This window comes from Schistocerca serialis, chromosome 9 (assembly GCF_023864345.2).
Source record: "Schistocerca serialis cubense isolate TAMUIC-IGC-003099 chromosome 9, iqSchSeri2.2, whole genome shotgun sequence".
Classification (NCBI taxonomy): Eukaryota; Metazoa; Arthropoda; class Insecta; order Orthoptera; family Acrididae; genus Schistocerca; species Schistocerca serialis.
Genome location: NC_064646.1, coordinates 135,180,516 through 135,201,348, shown reverse-complemented (window position 1 = coordinate 135,201,348; position 20,833 = coordinate 135,180,516). Strand labels below are relative to the sequence as shown.

At 37.1% G+C, this 20,833-nt stretch overlaps 1 protein-coding gene across 1 annotated transcript; it reads left to right on the top strand.

Annotated features, from left to right (window-relative positions):
* The first annotated feature begins 974 nt into the window (after positions 1–974).
* On the top strand, positions 975–20,535 carry LOC126418658 (myotrophin). Its single transcript, XM_050085537.1, has 4 exons — positions 975–1,158; positions 1,252–1,362; positions 13,071–13,154; positions 16,595–20,535. The coding sequence occupies exons 1-4, from the start codon at positions 1,090–1,092 to the stop codon at positions 16,682–16,684; spliced, it is 354 nt and encodes a 117-aa protein (XP_049941494.1). The 5' UTR covers positions 975–1,089; the 3' UTR covers positions 16,685–20,535.
* The last annotated feature ends 298 nt before the right edge of the window (positions 20,536–20,833 follow it).

The window sequence follows — 20,833 nt, the reverse complement described above, 5'->3', positions numbered from 1 at the left end:
GTATTTTGGAAACATATCTATGTACAGTTCTTAATGTTGTAAGCTTATAATACATTTAATGTCTTTATTGTTATATTACCACACACTCATAATGTCATCTAAATCATCTCATCAACTATCATTCTCATTGCAAAATTGACTTGTTCAGAAGATAATTGTACCTTTACATAGTGCCAATAAATATCACACTCTAGTGTACACTATCTTTCAGTAACACCACACTTAGCTTAAGAAGTTCCTAGTTTTTGTGCGTATAAAACATGAACTGCAACGTCCTTGTCTTGAAAAACGTAGGTTCGTAGGTTGTGATTGGTTGTTAACGGTGTTAAGCGACTTACCCATTGTCAACATTGTCACGACTATGATGTCAGACTGGATCAACGAGCGGAACGTGAGCATTGTAGAATTTTGTAAAAGAAGTTTAGATAATTTTACGATAAATTGTACAAAACATTCCATTAAAAATCATAATTCACTTTACCTGCAAACCAAGGCATTTGTCAATAACGTTTTTATAAAAAATAAAACTATATTGAGGAAAAATTAAATTTTAATATGAAAATGACATTCATTCAGTGATCACTGAGCTTCGAACCACCAATCGTACTGCCTGAGTCTTTTCACCTATCACATAATTTTAAGTGCACTGAGTAATGACATGATGGAAAAGACTTGGCTTGCATCTGTGAAAAACAACATTCAGATCCCAATACATGTAGGCCTCTTCCTAAACACGCATAACTGCGTATGTTCCTTCGTTTGTTCCACTTTTAAATGCCAACAGAAAATTTACATTTGAACACAAGTTCTGCGGTTGTGGTTCTGTAGAATCTATAATGTCCTGGAAATGGTAAAATTTATAGAAGTGATAACCTGCACTGAAAAAGATTGACCCTGGGTCCAAAAAAAAAAAAAATCAGGCTCGACTATCGAGACGAAAATCTTTCTCTCTAGTCGATACCTCAAATGTCATTAATTATCGTTATATAGGTCGAGTGTCGAACTGTAACATCACCGGCCTGTGTCCTACAGGTTTGTGATAATTATTCAGGGTAATAGAACAATAGTGTTTGCAGTATTAAAACCGTGATGAGTGAGCTAGTGTGGGGAATCAAAAATGGAGACTTAGATCAAGTAAAAGATATTATTGAGAAAAAGGTTTGTTTTAAAACAATAAGATGTTATTTTGTAAATTGTTTATCTGGGATATGCTGTCCAATAGAGTGTCTCATTTACATAATTTGTTTTAAGCAAATAGATGTTAATAAGGAAATTGACGGACGGCCGCCTATTCACTATGCAGCCGATTATGGACAGGGAGAAGTCATTAGTTACCTAGTTACGAAAGGAGCCGATGTTAATGTGAGTACAGTTTTCCATAAATGTATTTTACATCACATTTATTCGAAAGGCCGTGTTGCATGCGAATTATCCCCAATTGTGATTCGTATTTTACGCGTAAAGTGTTAGTGCGTGATCACTATTGCACTTAGTTTTGAGAGTGGGCGTGTGGCTTCGTTTTATCTGAAGTTGTAGATGCGTTACTTCGCAAGTCTCTATTAATGTTGAGGCGTCATTTGCAGGATGTCAAGTGTATTACTTGTAATTTGGCAACAGTATATAGAAAGCTGAAGTATTGATGTATGTGACTTTATTGTTTAATCTTTGCTTGTATATTGCTAAATCTAGATGACAGATTTTGATTTCTATTTCACATCTTGCAAAAAAAGAAAAAGTGAACATGTCTAGTAAAACACAGGGACAGTAAAGTATGAATTAGTATAATTTGTAAGTTTTATTAGTGGTATGTCTCAGTGTCACAAATAAAGAGAGATAATTGGTAGTAATAGTATTTAGTTCTCTTTTTTTTATGTATTCAGCGCTGTTAGGCCTGCATGCAACAGACACCATCAGTGCATTTATTAATTACAAAAATATTCTTCACGTTACGTTCGTATTGGGCATTTCTAAAGAGTGGATTAGATTAGATTGAGCTTTGCTTCCATAGACCCAAAAACGAGAAGATTGTTGTGTGTGAGGAACATGTCGGAAAGTATTATATATATAAAACATTGTGCATTTGAATGTAGTACTCACTCACCTGGTCATTTGTCAGATATGTGAATACATTACAGTAAACTGCTACTGGTAATATTTACAGAATTAATACACTGTCAGTCTCCAATGTTGTCATCAAGTGCTGTCAAAACTGAAATCTAAGACACATTTTTACATAAGCTGGTCTAACAGCCCCTGATATTCATCTATAGAATAGGAGTGGACAACCTAAAAGCCTTTCAAATTCTGTTTAAACTGTGCCTTACCAGGGAGCAAGTTTTTAATGAATAAAATGTGTTAACTAACAAGAAGCTGTGCAACTTTTTCTTAAATGATTGAATTGACGACCTTGGGGCGAGTTCAGACAGTGTGTTACACACTTTAATTGATGGCTTTTGTAATTTTTATTAATCAATTTTGTGATAATACATAAGTGTTATAATGATCTCTCTGATTTGTTACAGTTAAATTAGGTAGTTCAACATGTTTGTAATTAACACTATCAAGAATATCTAAATTAATTACTTACCAGAATAGATGCATCAGATATTTATCTTATGCCTAATGGACAAAGCTTTTAATGTGTTCTACTATCTGCCCTTGCCATTACTCTTGTCGCCCTCTTCTGAATTGCAAGAATTTCATTAATTTTTTTTTTTCCTCCGGAGTATTAAAATAGATTGAAAGAAGGCAAAATATGGTGTCACTAATTTAAAAGTAATATAGTACATCAGCATCTTTGATTGATTTGTATAAGGTAATTTGGTTTTTGACACTCTATACCCTATTTTATACATTTTTATGTATAAAAATAAAATAAAAAGCTGGAATCTGTGTTAGACACTGGACAAGTCTCGGATGAATCTTTTGGTGCATATTATCCACACAGATCACAGAGAAAGGGCATTACTTTTACCCTCTCTGGAAGTAATAGCAGTATCAGTCTTTGCTACAAAACAGTAGTATATCATTTAAGATAAAATTGCAGTGTCTGCAAATTACAGAACAATAAACCTTCATAACAATCTCCATTTTCTTCAAGCGTTTTAAGGATTTAGGTAGCCTAGTGTTCTGTCAGAGCAGACTTCAAATCTTTATCAAGTGATGTGGCAAAGTGCTAAGACCTGGACTTGCATTTGCCATGATGGTGGTAGTTAAAATTCCAATCAAGCCATCCAGATTTAAGTTCTGTGTGGTTTCTATAATTACTTAGAGATTATACTGGAGTGGTTCCTTGGGAACAACCAATTTCCTTCCCAGAAACAAGCTTGTCACCTGTCTCTAATAATCTTGTCAGTGACAGGACATTATTTATTTATCAGAAGCAAACAATATATAGCATGTGGATATGCAACTTAAATAACAACAATTTTAAACAAATAATTGCAAACAGGGCTTACCAGTCTCAACTGTAATGATTGTAGCTTTCTCTAAATTCTCTGTGGCACAAGAGACTGGGCATTAAATATATCAACACTGAGACCCCCATTTGTTGAATTGATTGAAAGACTTCCAAATATACAATTCCTCTGACAGACCAAGATAGACTACCACCAATGGACCCTACTCATTATTTTAAATCCCCATTTTTCTGATAATTATTCAGATTCCATCCATCTGGTTTGACCAATGACGTCACCAACCTGGCGGAAACAACCATTCACAACTACTCCCATATCGCGACTATGACATTACGTAAACATGACAACAAAACACAAAAATAGATTGAGAAACCATCAAACACACATTCCTCCAAAAATATAATGAAACTGACGGGACAAGTGGGAGAAATTGGGGGTTTTTGTGTGGGGACAAACTAAGAATAAACGCACACAACTAAACCAAACGATAAAATAAAATGACCACAACCTTCCCAAAATCAACTAAAAACAATATCCACTGGAATCGAACACTTCCCTTGACTTATATAGGTCAACAGCAACTACTGATACCACACTATAAATCTCAAAAATTTCACCGCCACAAGTAATCCTACAAAAAAAAAAGAACGCCTAGAAAATCAAAATTGGAATCAAACACTTTCCGTGACGTGTTATCCGTATGACATCTCCACATATAGCCGTCCCTGGTCCGAGACGCCGGAGTTTCAGTAAGCCTCATTCCTGCACAACACACTGAACACTTCACGACTTCAACCAAGAGGCTGAATAGCTGAAGAAATTTTATTGGAGACAACACACAACACACTGTCCCCCATCATCATCATCCACAACCAAAAACTGTTGACCTTGTCAGTCATATCCATACCTACCAAAGACAGAAACAAATGCAATATACCAAAATTCACACATGACAAACAGAAAAAAGCTACAATAACGTCAACATAACAAAACCAAAACTCACTGAAAAACATTCCACTCAAAGCACAGTCACCATCGATACCACACACGTGCAATGCTACCATGCAAATGAACCCCATACGCCACATAACACGCTACCCATAAACACACCACCTGAGTGAACCACCAACCGCAACAATATGCCACCTATAAACCTGCCACACACACAAACTAAACCAAAAACATCACCTAACACACAAACACACCACCAGAGAGCACCACCGATCACATCAAAACGATACCTACAAACACGCCACTCTCACAAACTAAACTCCGCGCCGTCATGACATCACACACCACAACAGCTTTACGCCGTGGGTCAAAGCCGACGGGTGGAATTGGACACTTCCGTTGACCCCATTTCACATGAAATCACTGATGCCATAGTGGGACACAGATCTAGTGGTACACTGGGGTTCTTGTACGAATGTAGTGCATTCACTTACTGCATTGAAAGCAACAATTGGAGTGGAAGTTATGATGTAAAAATTTAGGAGATTCTGACATGAGATTTTCTTTATACTGATCATATTGAGGAGATAGACAGTGAAACTAAGATTATCTTAAATTATTGTAATGTAATTTGAGTTCGCACTACTTCTGTTATGAGTGGTTTTGAAATGATACCACTGGAGTGTTGTGTACTTTAAATAGGCTATATATTTATTAAAATGGAGACTCATTTTTGCTTGTTATTTACTAGTATATTTGGTTTTAATTATAAATAATTGGTAGTTGAAAACTGTATAGCCCAGTGATTCAAAGTGACATCATAATTTTAAAACAGTTGATTGTTTACGTTATGCTAATTTCTTCTTGTATTCTTAGCTTACTATGATAATTTTTTTTTTTATTAGTAATTGGGACTTAGTCCTCCTTGTAGCAATGGGAGTGCTATGGAAATGAGTGCATTTAAGCTGTTTTTATTACTTTATATGGTAGCAGTTTCATTTGTTTAGAGAAGCCACGGCAGAGTGGTTAAGGCATCTGATTGTAGTAGTAGCAGCAGCAGCAGTGCTTCAATTACATTTTACTAAAACAATTGGTATTGATTGAGTGATTGCTACAGTTAGGACTCATTTAAGCCCATTTCTCAATTTCAAATATTGATAACTATATTCATAATGTGAAAAATACGTTAATCACATTTTAACCACAGAAGACTGGTTCAGACACGTAAGAGGCAGCACTGAACGTATGTAATCGATTCTTGCAAAATACAATCTTTAGAATTAACAAAACCGAAATGTGAATAATGTAAGGAATAAAGGTGACAATTCGCTGAACAGTTGAGGCACTGCATCTTCAGTAAACAGATAGACAAGATGGAGAATTTTATGAGCTTTCAAATGAAACCCTCTTCAGAGTTAGTGCACACACAGGTTATGCTTATGCAAGAGGCCAACAATGATGCAGTGTAAAATTTAAAGTCCAAAACAGCTGTCTATGGTATTATGTCTTGTGCAGAAAACCAGGACTTTGTCGCAGAGCACAAGCACCTGTTGAAACGTTCACCTTAATGCTTCATCTTGACAATCTCCTACACCCTCTTTTTTTTTAAGTCAGGAGAATTTGGTAGTATGCACGTGTAACAGTTTGTTCCTTATGACCACAATGTGATGGCAGTGTACCATATCATTTGCAATAAATGTTCAAAATCACTCCACCAGCTCTTTTCTTTTTTGAGTAGTGAAGAATCAGCTTCACTGCTTGCCATGCTCTTGTGCCACAAGGTTTTACAACTGCAACATTTCCATTGCTGTCTCAGATCAGTGGGCCTTCTGAATAGGAATGAGGAATCATGGCACCCATATTGGAAACATAAGAGATGTTAATGGATCCATGACTTACCTTATTTTTCCGGTCGCCTAGAGCAGGGGTAATCAACATTTTTTAACTTACTGTTCACTTTTGCGTCTCTGTTGTCAGTAAAATTTTCCAACCACCCTCTGATTTCACAATACTTTGTGATTTATAGTGGTGGTGGTGGTGGTGGTGGTGGTGGTGGTGGTGGTGGTGGTGGTGGTGGTGATAAGTTACCAATTTTTTTGCCAAAATTTTTTGAAAACCTGATGAAAATATTTCTAAAATCCCTGCCGTCGAACATGAACCCAGGAATGCCCACTAGTGGGCGATAGGGACCAGATTGACTACCACTGGTCTAGAACATGATATACCAGTCTTCAAGCACCGAGATACACCAGTCTTGGAGCACAGGAGACTCCACTTCTGTTGTGATTCCCAGTTCTTCACAAGGAGATGTCCACACTTCATTCTACGTAATTCAGGATTGTTTGACCACACTGGAAGCATCTGTTCCCCTTAACCACTATATCACATGTGATGCCATAGAATTCCACGAAATCAGTGTGGATTGGTGAAGCATAGTTCTCTTCCAAATGCAGAAAATGATACGGCACTTTATTAATGGGCTGTGGTCCACCCTAGCGACCCAATTCCCCCTCCTCCAGTGGCATGCTGTGGGGCTCTGGATGGGTATTTCAGTGGCTACCAGTAATTGCAGACTTATACCTGGAAGCAAACAAATATTAGTTAGGTAACTTTATTTTTTGGTGCAATAATTAAAACATAATAACTCCTTACACTTGATGAGTTTGGCTGCCCATCCGATGAAACATGGTAGAGGTATGAAAATTAGCTAAACACATGTGAACATAATCTGGATGTCAAGAAGTTAATCACCCTCTATTTCCTTTGTGTGCCTATGAAATGCTGGTGAGAAGTCTCTCCCTACACCAGAATTCCAAGTATCGACTTCTAGACCAAGCATCATTGCACGTGGAGTTGTTTACAAAAGTGGATAGCTAATAAATCATCACCTCCGTGACTTGTCTTATTCCTAGGAGTCTGAAACTAAAATTAGCCAATATATATTTGTCTGAGAATGGTCAATAGGCTAAATTGCATCCCAGTTGATCTCAGAGTCTAAATTATTTCAAGATGTCTTGTATAGCATATAAATGTATGCTTTTTAAATGATGTTTTCCTTACAAATGAACAGATATGGTAGACGTTCATTTTGTTTGTATGATTGACGTAAATGTCTGTTCATAGGAGACACACGTTTTTGGATTTCTCCTTTTCGAAATCTCAGCATGATGCACAAAACAATAATATATGCGCTATGAAACACACACCTTTCTTTGACTGCACAAGTTAGGTGCAAGAAAGACCTGTGTATACTTCAGTGATAGTCTTCTGATAAAGTTGATCCTTATAAGACAGTGATGAGTATAACATCGATGAAAACATTTTAACCAGGAAATCATTTTATATTTAAATCGCATTGACACATTTTATTATTTTTTCTGTATTATTTTTCCTCTTACATCAGCATATAAGATTGCTTAGAGTACGAGATGTGATAAAATTTTTTTTTTTTTATTTCTTGGGCTTTATACATCAGATTTTCAAATTTTTTATGTTGTTTGTACACATGTTCGTAATGTGTTTTCAATATTAGTTTATTGTTGGCAGTCGGAAAGGCTGTGTGTTTTGCAGTGCTTGCGAAATTTTTTACTTTAAAAAAAGATGTATCAGAAATTTTGTTTATAAACTAAAATTAACTGGTACACTGCTTTCGAAATGTTGATTGTAGCTTTTAGCAAATCTACTATGAGTAATTGAAGAGTTTATGAATGGTACAAATAATTCAAAAGGTGTCAAGAGGACATGGAAAATGCTGTCCGATCTGGGTGCCCTAGCACATTAATTACTGATTAGTATGGAAGAAGTAAAGAAAATGGTTCTGGAAAATCACCATCAGAGAGGTTGCTGATGAAGTCAGCATATCCTTGGGTCATCCCAAGCATAATGTTTTTTTTTTGGGGGGGGGGGGGTTGGCATGAAACAGCAAATTTTGTTCCAAAATTGTTGAATTTTGAGCAAAAATGTCATGTAGACATTGCTCAGGAATTGCTGAATGAAGTCTACAATAATCTGGAACTTCTAAAGGAGCTTATAAAGGTGACAGTATGTGGGTATATGAGTATGATGTCGAAATCAAGGCCCATCATCCCAATGGAAACTGCCTAAAGAGCCAGGTGTAAAAAAAATATTCGACAAGTTCGATCACATGGGAAGACTCTTCTCAATGTTTTCTTCCGTTACAGTGTGATAGTGGATCATGAGTTCCTGTCTTATGGTCATGCAGTCAGTAGGGAATATTACCAGGAATTTATGCACTGTTTGTGTGAAGCAATGTGAAGAAACAACCAGCATTGTGGTAAAATCACTCTAGGAAATTGTATCACACTTCAATGCTTGTTCATGATTTTTGGCAAAAAAAAAAAAAAAAAAAAAAAAAAAAAAAAACTTGTTACCATAGACACCATATTCACTGGACACAGCCACCTGTGATGTACTTAGGTTGAAGAAAACCATAAAAGAACATTGTTTTGCACCATTGATGAGATGAAAACAGAGTCATTTAAAGGAACTGAACACTGTAACAAGAAGCAAGTTCCAGATGTACTTCCAAGATTGGAAAAAGCACAAGTGTATTATGTCAGAGGAGAATTGCTTTGATGTTAATGAATAAATAAAAATTCTTTAAAAAAAAAATTAATTTGTGTGACTTCACAAAGAAAGAAAGAAAGAGAAATTGAAAAATATTTTTTCCACCACCTTATAAATGTTCAGTTTGTGCAACCTGTGTCACGCACACCACATGAAACAGATGATATAATGCCTTCCAGACCAACACGCTGCGGTATCTACTCTGAAATGTGCATAAACAATGAACTTGATGAATGGAGTCAGATTTGCCATTGTCAACAGTCATTAGCTTATCTTAGTACCCACTGTGCATGTTTGTTCACCAGAATAAGATGCAGCAACAGAACTCTTATATTTACTATCTTCAGTTTTTTTCAAGTTTGTAGAGATTGTATTTAAAGCAACCCTCACAGGAGCTGTAAGATCACCTTCTGTTATTTCAAGTTGATGATCCAGTTCCTCTCCTGAAACATAAAATAAATTCTGCTACATTTCAGTAACATGTTATGAAAGGTTGGGCCATTACACAAGAATGCTGTGTCTGTCACAAGCAGAACTTGCAAGTCACCCTATTACATTTGTCACTTTCAGTCGAAGCCCATATTTTGGGGGTCTTATAATATAACGTGCACCCTATGAATAAATGTTGCTTCAAAGCACTAGCATGTCTAGGATATCTTGAAAATGTCCCATTATTGGTACAATTTTGTTATATTGAAATGATGGGACACATCATGTTGCTGGTTATAGAATTTTTGTATTTAGTTATTCCTGATGTAATACAGCTACAGTCCTGCCATTTGGTATCATAGCTTTTAGTGGAGAATTCAAGAAACCACTGTGGTGCTGGGCACTAACTTGTGTTGGAATCCTGAACATACTGTTTATTATAATTCAGTACAGCATTGGACCTATAAGTAATGCTTCAAACACATTTTGTAAAAGAAGTGGGGAACAGGAATTTTATTGAACACTAAATAAACAAACCGTATTTAAGTGTATTAATAAAACTCCAAAATTTAATAAATCTTGGCACCTTAACTGAAATGATGCCAAAATGAAATTAACCATTTTTTATAATCAAATGTAATCTTTTCAGTACTTTAAGATATTATAAAATGAGTTCTCAATTTTAGGCCAGGTGAAACATTCCTTCCCCCAGAATCTAATCACTCTTTGTGGCATGTGAGACAAATTACATGATGTATTGCTCTACCTATTTAATCTGAAACCCATCCTCCCCACTGCTTCATTTGCAAAAATAAGATTAGCCAGCCTTGCTTTAAGCCTGCAACCCTGGGTTAAACCTTTCACAACTCCAAAGTTGGTAATTAAAAGCTCCGTAGCCGCCTAACTGCTTTCAAGATAGACTGAGATATGACCATTGGAATGGAGTACTTTCAATACTAACAGTTCAGTGCACAGGCTCCAACTAATTGATAGCAAACCCTGATGGTAATCACAATGAAGAAATGAGAACACGGTTAAAAATCAGTAGGGAATAAAAGAAATTTATTGGTGTCAGTTAACCTTAGCCAAGTCCTTCACTATTAATCAACATTATCTCCAGCTATTTGAAAGTTTCATGCTCTACTATTGAGTCCTCTTTTAACTGAGCCAGTCTACACCCACTAATTCACAAGTCTCCATGAGAAAAACTAAGAAGTACCAAAGGAGAATGTGAAACCTCTCAATCCTGCACCCCATACATCCACCCACCAACTACTACCACATTCCAGGTACAGCCATTTCCTACCCAGTAAAAGGTAGGGTCACATTTGTAAGCAGCCATGTTATGAATCAGCTAACTGCAATACTGCAATTACTGTACAGAATTCTTTGTGGTCGTGACAAGTAGCCAGCTGCCTACTCGCACGAATGGCAAATTGCAAACTTGACTACCCAGTTGATGAACATGCAGCGCACAACAACACAAATGTCTCCCAACAACCACGTCACTACACAGGCCATCTGGATACTCCCTTCCAGGACAAGTTTCTCAGAACTACACAGATGGTAATTCTCTCCAACACATCCTGCATTGCTGCAATCCCCCTGGCTTAAACCTCTGTAGACCTGTTCCCATTGCCTGATTTTGCCTTTTCCTTACACTCTGCTATCCACACCATTCCTCGTGTGACCAGATCATGCACTGGCTCCCCCCCCCCCTTCTCTCTCTCTCTCTCTCTCTCTCTCTCTCTCTCTCTCTCTCTCTCTCTCTCTCCCTCCCCCCTCCCCCCCCCTCCACCCCCATCCCTCCACCCCCCCCCCCCCCCGTCCCTCTCCCCCCACCCACCCACCCTGATACTCTACCTGTGCTGCTAGAACATGAGCCTTTACAAGTACGACACATGTGGTTCATGCACGATGGAGCTCCTGCACATTTCAGTTGAAGTGTTGTACGCTTCTCAACAACAGATTCGGTGACCGATGGATTGCTAGAGGCGGACCAATTCCATGGCCTCCACGCTCTCCTGACCTCAACCCTCTTGACTTTCATTTATGGGGCATTTGAAAGCTCTTGTCTACGCAACCCCGGTACCAAATGTAGAGACTCTTCGTGCTCTTATTGTGGACGGCTGTGATACGATACGCCATTCTCCAGGGCTGCATCAGGGATTCCATGCGACGGAGGGTGGATGCATGTATCCTCGCTAATGGATGACATTTTGAACATTTCCTGTAACAAAGTGTTTGAAGTCACACTGGTACATTCTGTTGCTGTGTGTTTCCATTCCATGATTAATGTGATTTGAAGAGAAGTAATAAAATGAGCTCTAACATGGAAAGTAAGCGTTTCCGGGCACATGTCCACATAACATATTTTCTTTCTGTGTGTGTGAGGAATGTTTCCTGAAAGTTTGGCCGTACCTTTTTGTAACGCCCTGTATACATAACTGGGTCTAGATTGGGTCTTAGCATCTATTCCACAATGTCAGGTCTCGTAAGCAATGACATCTCAGTCGGCAAATGATTCTAATGCACGTAGGGAAGCATTTTCACATCGGACGATAGCGGGAGTAAACCATCCACTTCCTGTATTCCCTGTGGCAACGTCAAGACTGAAATTAACTTGACATCCACGGAAAAAAAACGGTCCATTCAATATGACGCTTTGAACAGTTCCATTTGTGCCAAGTTTATTCTCCAGGCTTATTATGTGTTTGTAGACTGGCATGCTGTAGCTGAGTGGTTGCCTTTCCTTAATTTTATATATTGCTCCATCCAGGTATTTCTGTTACTGTTCTACACAAAAATATGGAATTGATCAGAAAATGTATATATGTTGATATAACATGTGCGCAGTTCACCAAAAGTCGGTGTGATTTCTGCTATTTCTCATCAGCAGGTTTGTGGGCCAATTTTCTCAATTTAAAACACTGTTTGAAATACCTGCTTCAACTTGCTGCAGCACTGTCCAAATCTAATTCGGTACGCATTTACACTGACAGATTAAAGGCAAATGACAGGGTCGGTTATGCCTTTTGATCATGCACAAGGACACAAGAAGCAGTCTCTGCTGAGTGCCAGCGGTGTCTACACTGCAGAGTTGGTTGCTATACCTCAAGCTTTGCAGTACATCAAATCCAAGCCCACGACAAATTTTGATCTTAAGCTCTTCCGTGGGTACATAAAAAGCATAACCCTTTGCTATCTCAAAAGTATTTTGGTGACCATCACCCAGGACGTACAGGTTGACCCCTCTCCCTCTCCCTCTCCCTCTCCCTCTCCCTCTCCCTCTCCCTCTCCCTCTCCCTCTCCCTCTCCCTCTCCCTCTCCCTCTCCCTCTCCCTCTCCCTCTCCCTCTCCCTCTCCCTCTCCCTCTCCCTCTCCCTCTCCCTCTCCCTCTCCCTCTCCCTCTCCCTCTGCCTCTCCCTCTGCCTCTGCCTCTGCCTCTGCCTCTGCCTCTGCCTCTGCCTCTGCCTCTCCCTTGTCTGTGTGTCCAATCACCTATGTATTTTGTTTGTGTACCCATGTCATAGTGTAGTACAAGTCACTCAAGATAGACTTAGGCTCCTATTTTGTTCTCTGTGAGGTACATTGTCAGTGTGATAATTTTACACATGGCCCACAGTATTTCTGTAAATGTCATAGTGGTTGCAAAGGTTTTTAAATTAAGTTTCATTTTTCTAGGCAAAAGACAAACATGGAATTAGTGCTCTTCTTGCAGCAATTTGGGAGGGACATACAGACTGTGTCAGATTACTTTTGGAAAAGGTAAGTGTCAATTTGTCGTATTTCGTATTCATATGAATAGGACATTGAGAGTGTGATGTTTCATTAGTTTCACAACTATCTTCCACTAAATTGATGTGTCTGTGGAAATAAAACTTGAATTGATTTTACAGTAACATTTGTTTGAAAGTCCATACTCACTCGCAGTTCAATTAATTTAGAGTTTTTCTGCAGTTTGTGAAAGATGTGGGAAAGAGAGAACAACATACGTGGTTATTCTCAGGACTTAATGATGGGGTGATCAGCTAAATTACAATATTTCCCATTTAGTGATTCATACATGTCATTAGAATCACTTTATAGATGTTCTTGTTGTTCATATACACTGAAGCACCAAGGAAACTGGTATACGCATGTGTATTCAAATACAGAGATATGCAAGCAGGCAGAATACGGAGCTGTGGTCAGCAACAAATATGATAATAAGTGTCTGGCACAGTTTTTAGATCGGTTACTGCTGCTACAATGGCATGTTATCAAGAGTTAAGTGAGTTTGAATGTGGTGTTATAGTCGGCAAACAAGCTATGGGGCACAGCAGTCTCGGAGGAAGTGACAAAATAAGGATTTTTGCATACGACCGTTTCAAGACTGTACCCTGAATTATCAGGAATCTGGTAAAACATCAAATCTCAGATATCGCTGCGGCCAGAGAAATATCCTGCAAGAACGGGACCAACGACGGCTGAAGAGAATCGTTCAATATGACAGAAGAGCAACCCTTCTGCAACTTGCTGCAGATTTCAGTGCTGGGCCATCAACAAGTATCATCAGCATGTGAACCTTTCAACGAAACATCATCAATATGACTTTCGGAGCCACTTATGTACCCATCATGACTGCACAGCACCAAGCTTTACACCTCGCCTGGGCCTGTAAACACTGACATTGGACTCTGATGACTGGAAAAATTTTGCCTAGTCGGAAAAGTCTCGTTTCAAATTGTATCGAACAGATGGATGTGTACAGATATGGAGATAACCTCATGAACATGAGACAGCAGGAGACTGTTCAAGCTGGTGGAGGGACCCCTGATACAGCTAGATATGACGCTGACATGTGACACATACGTAAGCATCCTGTCGAATCATCTGCATCCATTCGTGTCCATTGTGCATTCTGATGGACTTGGGTAATTCCAGTAGGGCAGTGCAAAACCCCACACATCCAAATTGCTACACAGTGGCTCCAGAACACACTTCTGAGTTTAAGCATTTCCGCTGGCCACCAAACTTCCCAGACATGAACATTATTGAGCATATCTGGGATGCCTTGCAGCGTGCTGTTCAGAAGAGGTCTCCACCCGCACTTACTCTTGCAGATTTATGGGCAGCCCTGCAGGATCCGTGGTGTTGGTTCCCTCCAGCACTACTTCAGACGTTAATAGAGTCCATGTCACATTGTGTTGCGGCACTTCTGTGTACTCACGGGACCCGTACCTGATATTAGGCAGGCGTATCAGTTTCTTTGGCCCTTCAGTGTATATACACTTTCAAAATGCTTTATTTAACACCTGTAGTGTTACATAGGTTTTAAAATTATATTAACTTCATTCACAGAGTACTTTGCTGTAAGTCACCATCTGTTTATGAATGTACTATTCCCCCTACAGTTCTGTAGTAGCTTTAATTTAATAACAATATGATTCTTATTGTCCTTGCTATTTTCCTTGTTATTTTCAAACCCCTGTCAAACAAGTTGTAAAATTTTCAAATATTGCATGTATGGGCTGTACTAATATTGGGCATATTTCAAATGGCAATAATTTTGATAACACCTGTGTTTCATTTATCAAATTCTGTTACCACAAACAAATTGTTAAAATACTAATTCGTTTTTGTCTTCGTCCCAATAAAATCTGTCAGCTTCTAGGTTGGATGGAAAAATTCTGTCTAACCGTTAGAATTGTTAGAACAGAACTTTTCGCTTTGATTTTCAACAGTTTTTGTAGGATATATATGACTATGAAATTTAATTTTAGAGTTGAAATTATTTTCCTTTAAATTCATTGCTGGATTAATTTTTAATAAATGACCCAAAACTTTATTAAATGATCGCCTTGTAGTGCCTCTCTACAGGCAGTCATGTGTGCACATACATGACTATTCTGCTTAAAAACAAAATATCAGCATTTAAACCTTCTTTCGATTAACCTTTTCTTTAGGATTTATTGTGACACAGAGGTGGAGTTCTCATGTTTTCTGGTGGAACTGACACCTGAAATAGTTATGTCCCTCCGTGGATCATCATCATCATCAGTCTGTAGTTATCCTGGATGCTCCTGGACCACCATGGCCATGACTGGTCACAGAAGGCGCTCTTAACCTTAATCAGTGTACTTAAATAGCTTCAGCTGCTTGTTTCCTTGATACGGAATTGAATGCATTGTTCATTCCATTCTTGTTAGAGTAATCAAATATTTTGGCTTGGTAACAAAGGAGACATGTTAATGCTGTACCCGTTCGTAGTATTCGTTGAACTTAACTGTACAAAAGAACTTGTGTTATTATACAGTAGTGCTGGCCTAAAAGTAAAAATAAAAAAGTGTACTGCTGGCAGGAAATTCTGGAATGATATCTTGCTTGAAACATGTAATTGACATTTTGACGTGTGTGTGTGTGTGTGTGTGTGTGTGTGTGTGTGTGTGTGTGTGTGACATGTAACAACAATGCCATAAGTCCACAAGAGATACTGTTATTTATACTAAAAGCAGCCAGATGAACTTTGTGGTGAGTAGTGATATCATTCATGATATAAATCCCATGTTTCAAGAAAGATATCATTTAAGAATTTCCTGGCAGCAATGTCCTATTACTTTTTTAGGCCAGTGAAGTTCTTCGGTGCAGTTACATTGGCTCTGCAGTTTTCTTTTAATCAACACACACAATCAATGGACACAAATTAACATACCATCTATATTAACAAGTCAAAACTGGAAGGGTTGATATACATCAATTTGCAGTTGGTTTTGATGACTTTGCTCGGCTGAATCATCTACTAACAATTCAAGATGACTGTTCAGATTGCCTGCTAAATTGTTCATTTAGTTTAGGAGTAGCAGAGAGCCTGTAAAACTTTGTTTTGGGAATGTCAGACAATGCTGTTTACATCACCATTCTATCCTACTTTTTCTCCAGTTTGCTATGAACAATATTTATTTATTTTGAATCATTATATGCATTATATACAATTACATGATTTTGCGTCTCTTGTCAGGCACTTCTGTTGGGTTGCATAATTCTTTTGCCTGCTTAATGAAGGAAGTTGCTGTCTTATCTATATAGTAATTGCCCAAATGTCATGCTTTTGAGTTTACAGGTTTGACAGAACTGGAGGAACGTGTTGCCATATTTTGTTAGATTAATCATTATTATGTCCCCAAAATATCATAAATGTGTTTATGAATTGATGTTTTCTAATGCAGGGAGCATCAAAAGAGGGGACAGCGCCGGATGGAACAACTTACCTAGCGTCGGCAGAAAAAGATGAAATAAAGCAGCTGCTCCAAAAATGAGCCTGTGGGCATTTACAAAATTGATTTTCTCTGTCTGAATAAGCTTTTATCTGAGATATGAACAGTATTTTCCTGATTCTGTAAGAGATGTCATGTTGGCACAGGAGACTTGCATCTTAAATATTTAAGTAACTTTTATACAGTTAGCATTTTAATATTTGAAATTTTCATTGATATAGAGGATGCGTGGAAGTATTTTTATACAAAGTCTGTTTCTGTATATCCCTACCTCCCCCCGCTCCATTCATTTAACATTATTTTTGTCAATGTATACAGCCAAAATATTATATCCCAGACTGCTCAAAACAAATTAATTTTGTCTGGTCATAATGAAGAAAACATTACTCAAAGACTTAGTTTACATATCATTGTAGTAAAAGCCTGTCTCTTCATTTTGTTGTTGGAAGGATATAATTTAAAATTTTGTTGGAGATGTATGTTGATGAACTGTGTCCTTTGCTGCTATTAGAAGTGCCTTCGTAACATTAAATGGTTATTTAAAGATATATTTTGATAGGAACGGTCTTTCTCAGTAGCATTTTTATGTTGTAAATTGTACTTCTAACCTAAATTTTCAGATCCTGTTAAAGTATATGAATCCTAATTTTTGTGATGAGTCATGTGTAAAGTGTCCCTAATCAGGAGTTCCTAATTTTTTCTAAAATAACTAGCCACCTCCCATTCTTGAATGTGTGATCTCACTTTCTCTTGATTTAATGACTCCTCTTTAATTTCCATGTTTGATTAGCATTCAGCTTTAGAATTAAAAACAGAGAGAATTCCAGGCTGTAAAATGTGTTGCTCATGACCATTCCCATTTGTTAGTTGATGTTTTGATGTACTGAACACCACAAAATAAAAGTAGCTGTGGGTTTGCATACGGGCTGTTGACACAGAGTATGGAATCTTAGTGCCATGTGAGTACAGGTATTGTATTTGAATGTGTTGTGTGTTATTATTGAAGTACTGGTCAGTTGATAGAAATGTTGGTAGCCTTTGTTTTTTTCTTTTTTTGGTGGCATGAATAATACAATTGTGTTGATTGGCAAGAGGACTGTCATAAAAAAACCTGTAAAGAGCACTATTTGTTTTGATTGGGGGGAAATTTAATTCTCTAATGTACTTTCTCTTTGTCCTATTGTTTATTCTGACCCATAAAGATGTATTGCAATATAACAAGAATGAACAATGTTTTACTTCAACCAAATTGTTGCTGATTAACTACTTGCTTTAGCACATCAAAGTGAAGTATCAAGCTGGCCTACATGATGTCATTTTGTGCTTCAGAGTGAAACATATTGATTTGTTCTGGCCCTCACCACAACTGAAGAATGGTATGCAAAATATTACCATTTACGGTGCATATTATAATTCTCTTTAAAATAGGAATTCGAAATAATATTGCTCATGAATTTATTCAGAGATGCATTGCTGCTCTTTTGAGCACAAAATTCATTTGGTAGACCTGAATTAAGTTGATTCTGTTTATAAGCTGTGGATAACACGTGTGTGTCTGTTTTACTCCAGTTCGTAATCACTGAAGAGCTAGATTAATTAATGCATTGGGATCTTTGTTCCCCTCCTCCTCCTCCCCACCCCCCCTCCCATTTTATGTGTATCACTGCTAGACAGAAAGATAAATTATGTCTGATTCATCATTCAGGCACTGTCTTTAAAACACATAACGTGAACAGTAAGTTTGCAGAGAATGGCAGTCCTCCAATGTAGGAAAGATGTGTACAGTTCTCTGAAGCGTTAGTCATTTAGATTTCTGTGATGCAAGTCTTGAATCAGATGGCACCATGGTATGTCTTATAAATTACTTATTTGGTCTTAGATATTTAACATTTCTCCATTTTTGAGAAGTAGATGGTACAGAAATTCTACATCACCGATAAATTGTTCATCAGCATCATTGGTAAATATATTCCATTTTCTGTGTGATATGAATTCCTGATTAATTCCCTTGGCCTACTCTAGTTTCAGAAAAAAGTCTGAGTAAAATTCTGATTTAGATATATTTAGATGTAAAATAATCAGTAACATTTGAGAGAAAAAAGAGAAACATATATACTTGCAGTTTTATATACAATATACATATATATAATTTATGTAATGCTTTATAAATATTATATATTGAAAAGAATAGTCTATGAAGTACTGAAATTATGCCTCACTGTTTTTAGCTGCTTGTCTTTAACCTATTACATGTCCTGTTGACTGCTGTTGAGTATGACATAATGAAAATAAATTGTTTTGTAATTTGTGTAATTTTGGTACTAATATGAACATGTTTAACATAATTTTTGTTGTAGCTTTTGTTAGAAAAGCCCAGTTGTTCCTCATGATAGGAAGTTATCTCTGGGATAATGTGATCTGAGAGGAGATTTTGTGATTGTTCCTATCTATAGTAATTTTATTTATCTTAAGCACTCTTTCATGTTTGTATATTTTAGTAAAGACAGGAAAGAGAGAAAATGGTAAGCTGGTTGTGGCAGTGTTTTATCAGAGAAACAGTGGCTGGCAATTATGTACCAAGAGTATATGTGATTTTTGACACTCTTTCTCAAAGTTGAAGTAGGACAAGAACAACATTTGAAGTACTCCATAATTCAAAATAATTATATTGGTTGATATATGTTTAGTTTGATTATGATTGCAAATATAATTTTGGATAATTTTTTTAAGTAAGATACTGCTTATTGATATTTGTGGTTTCATTAACATCTGAAATTTTGTGATGTGTTGAAAATTCCACTATCCCAAAACCAAAGACTCTTCTCAACTTAAAGCCTGGCCATGCCCTTTCAGATATGTAGAAGGTTTTTCCCAAGCTATAGGAAGAGGTATCAAGTTTCCTGTTTTCTGTTCTTCAGGCATGTTGTTATTTTTGCATCAGTAGTACCACTGAATTTATTGCAGAATTAATGGGAAGCTTGATAATAGATTACTAATGTATTTACCCATATCTCATTCTTATTTATCAAAAATATATTGAAGAAAAATGGGAATGAACACTTCATGGAAGTGTAGACAGTAGTTTGCCTTCAGACAATTGAGGCATCCCTTTCACTTCTTAAGAAACAATTCTATACTTCAAACTAAAGTTTAGGACTGTGTCATTCTTGTTTGTGTGCAGTAGTTACACAATTAAATTTTACCATTGCCTTCTTCAGATAGTGATGCCTGTTGAATACGAGTATTGTACTACCAACAGTTAACTGGCTGCTGTAGCGATGTTTCCAAATGTGTGGATAGTGGTAGAAGTGTGTGTACAATTTAGCAACACCACCATATCATTCAACTCTCTCTTCTGTTAATTGATTAATATCCAAAACAATGTCAAAAGCTGAATTTTTTTGTCTTTCGTGTTTTTTCTATAACTTACACCTATCTGACTGGGTAGGATACAAAAGGTTACTTATGTACATGACTGGATAAGATATATATATTTTTTTTTAATTTTGGGTGTGGCTGTTTCAACAAGCTGCCCTTTGACTATTAGTCAGTCAGTTGTAGTAAGATTTCATTAGATGAAAGTTTTTCTCCGTTAGCATGTTGAAGAGAATGTGTGAAATCTTTTCCAGCTATGTATAATTCTGGTTTTAAGACTTGCTGTTAATTACAGTTTAGTAATGATATATCAGTTGTTAAACATTCGTGGAAATATGTGAAATAAATTGCACAGGTGATTGAAAGTGGTGCCGCCCTGTGAAGAAAACGCATTAAGTGTTGTTTGTTACGAAAGATATCTAATCTATAGCAATTTATTTTTTGTTCATGTGAAATGACTGGACTTATATGTTTGTATAACAATATTAATTAGAAATAAATTTATTATTCTTTTGAAATTTTTTGACGTGTTCATTCTGTTTGCTTTCAAAGCATGTATGTTCCCAAAACAGACATTTTCCATAGGTTGTAGATTAATATAAGCTCATCTTTTAGTCATATTGGTGATAATGTCAGAAGATCTATTGGGTGTATAGTAAACCACTAACAGAAGTTCCATGGCGAGTATCTCTGTGCATCACCCTGGTGTACAAGCTTGACAAAAACTGAATCTTGAATTAGGGTCCTTGAGCATACAAATCCATCAGTGGTACAGTGTTGTGAAGCAGTATTACATTACTACCAATAAACACATTT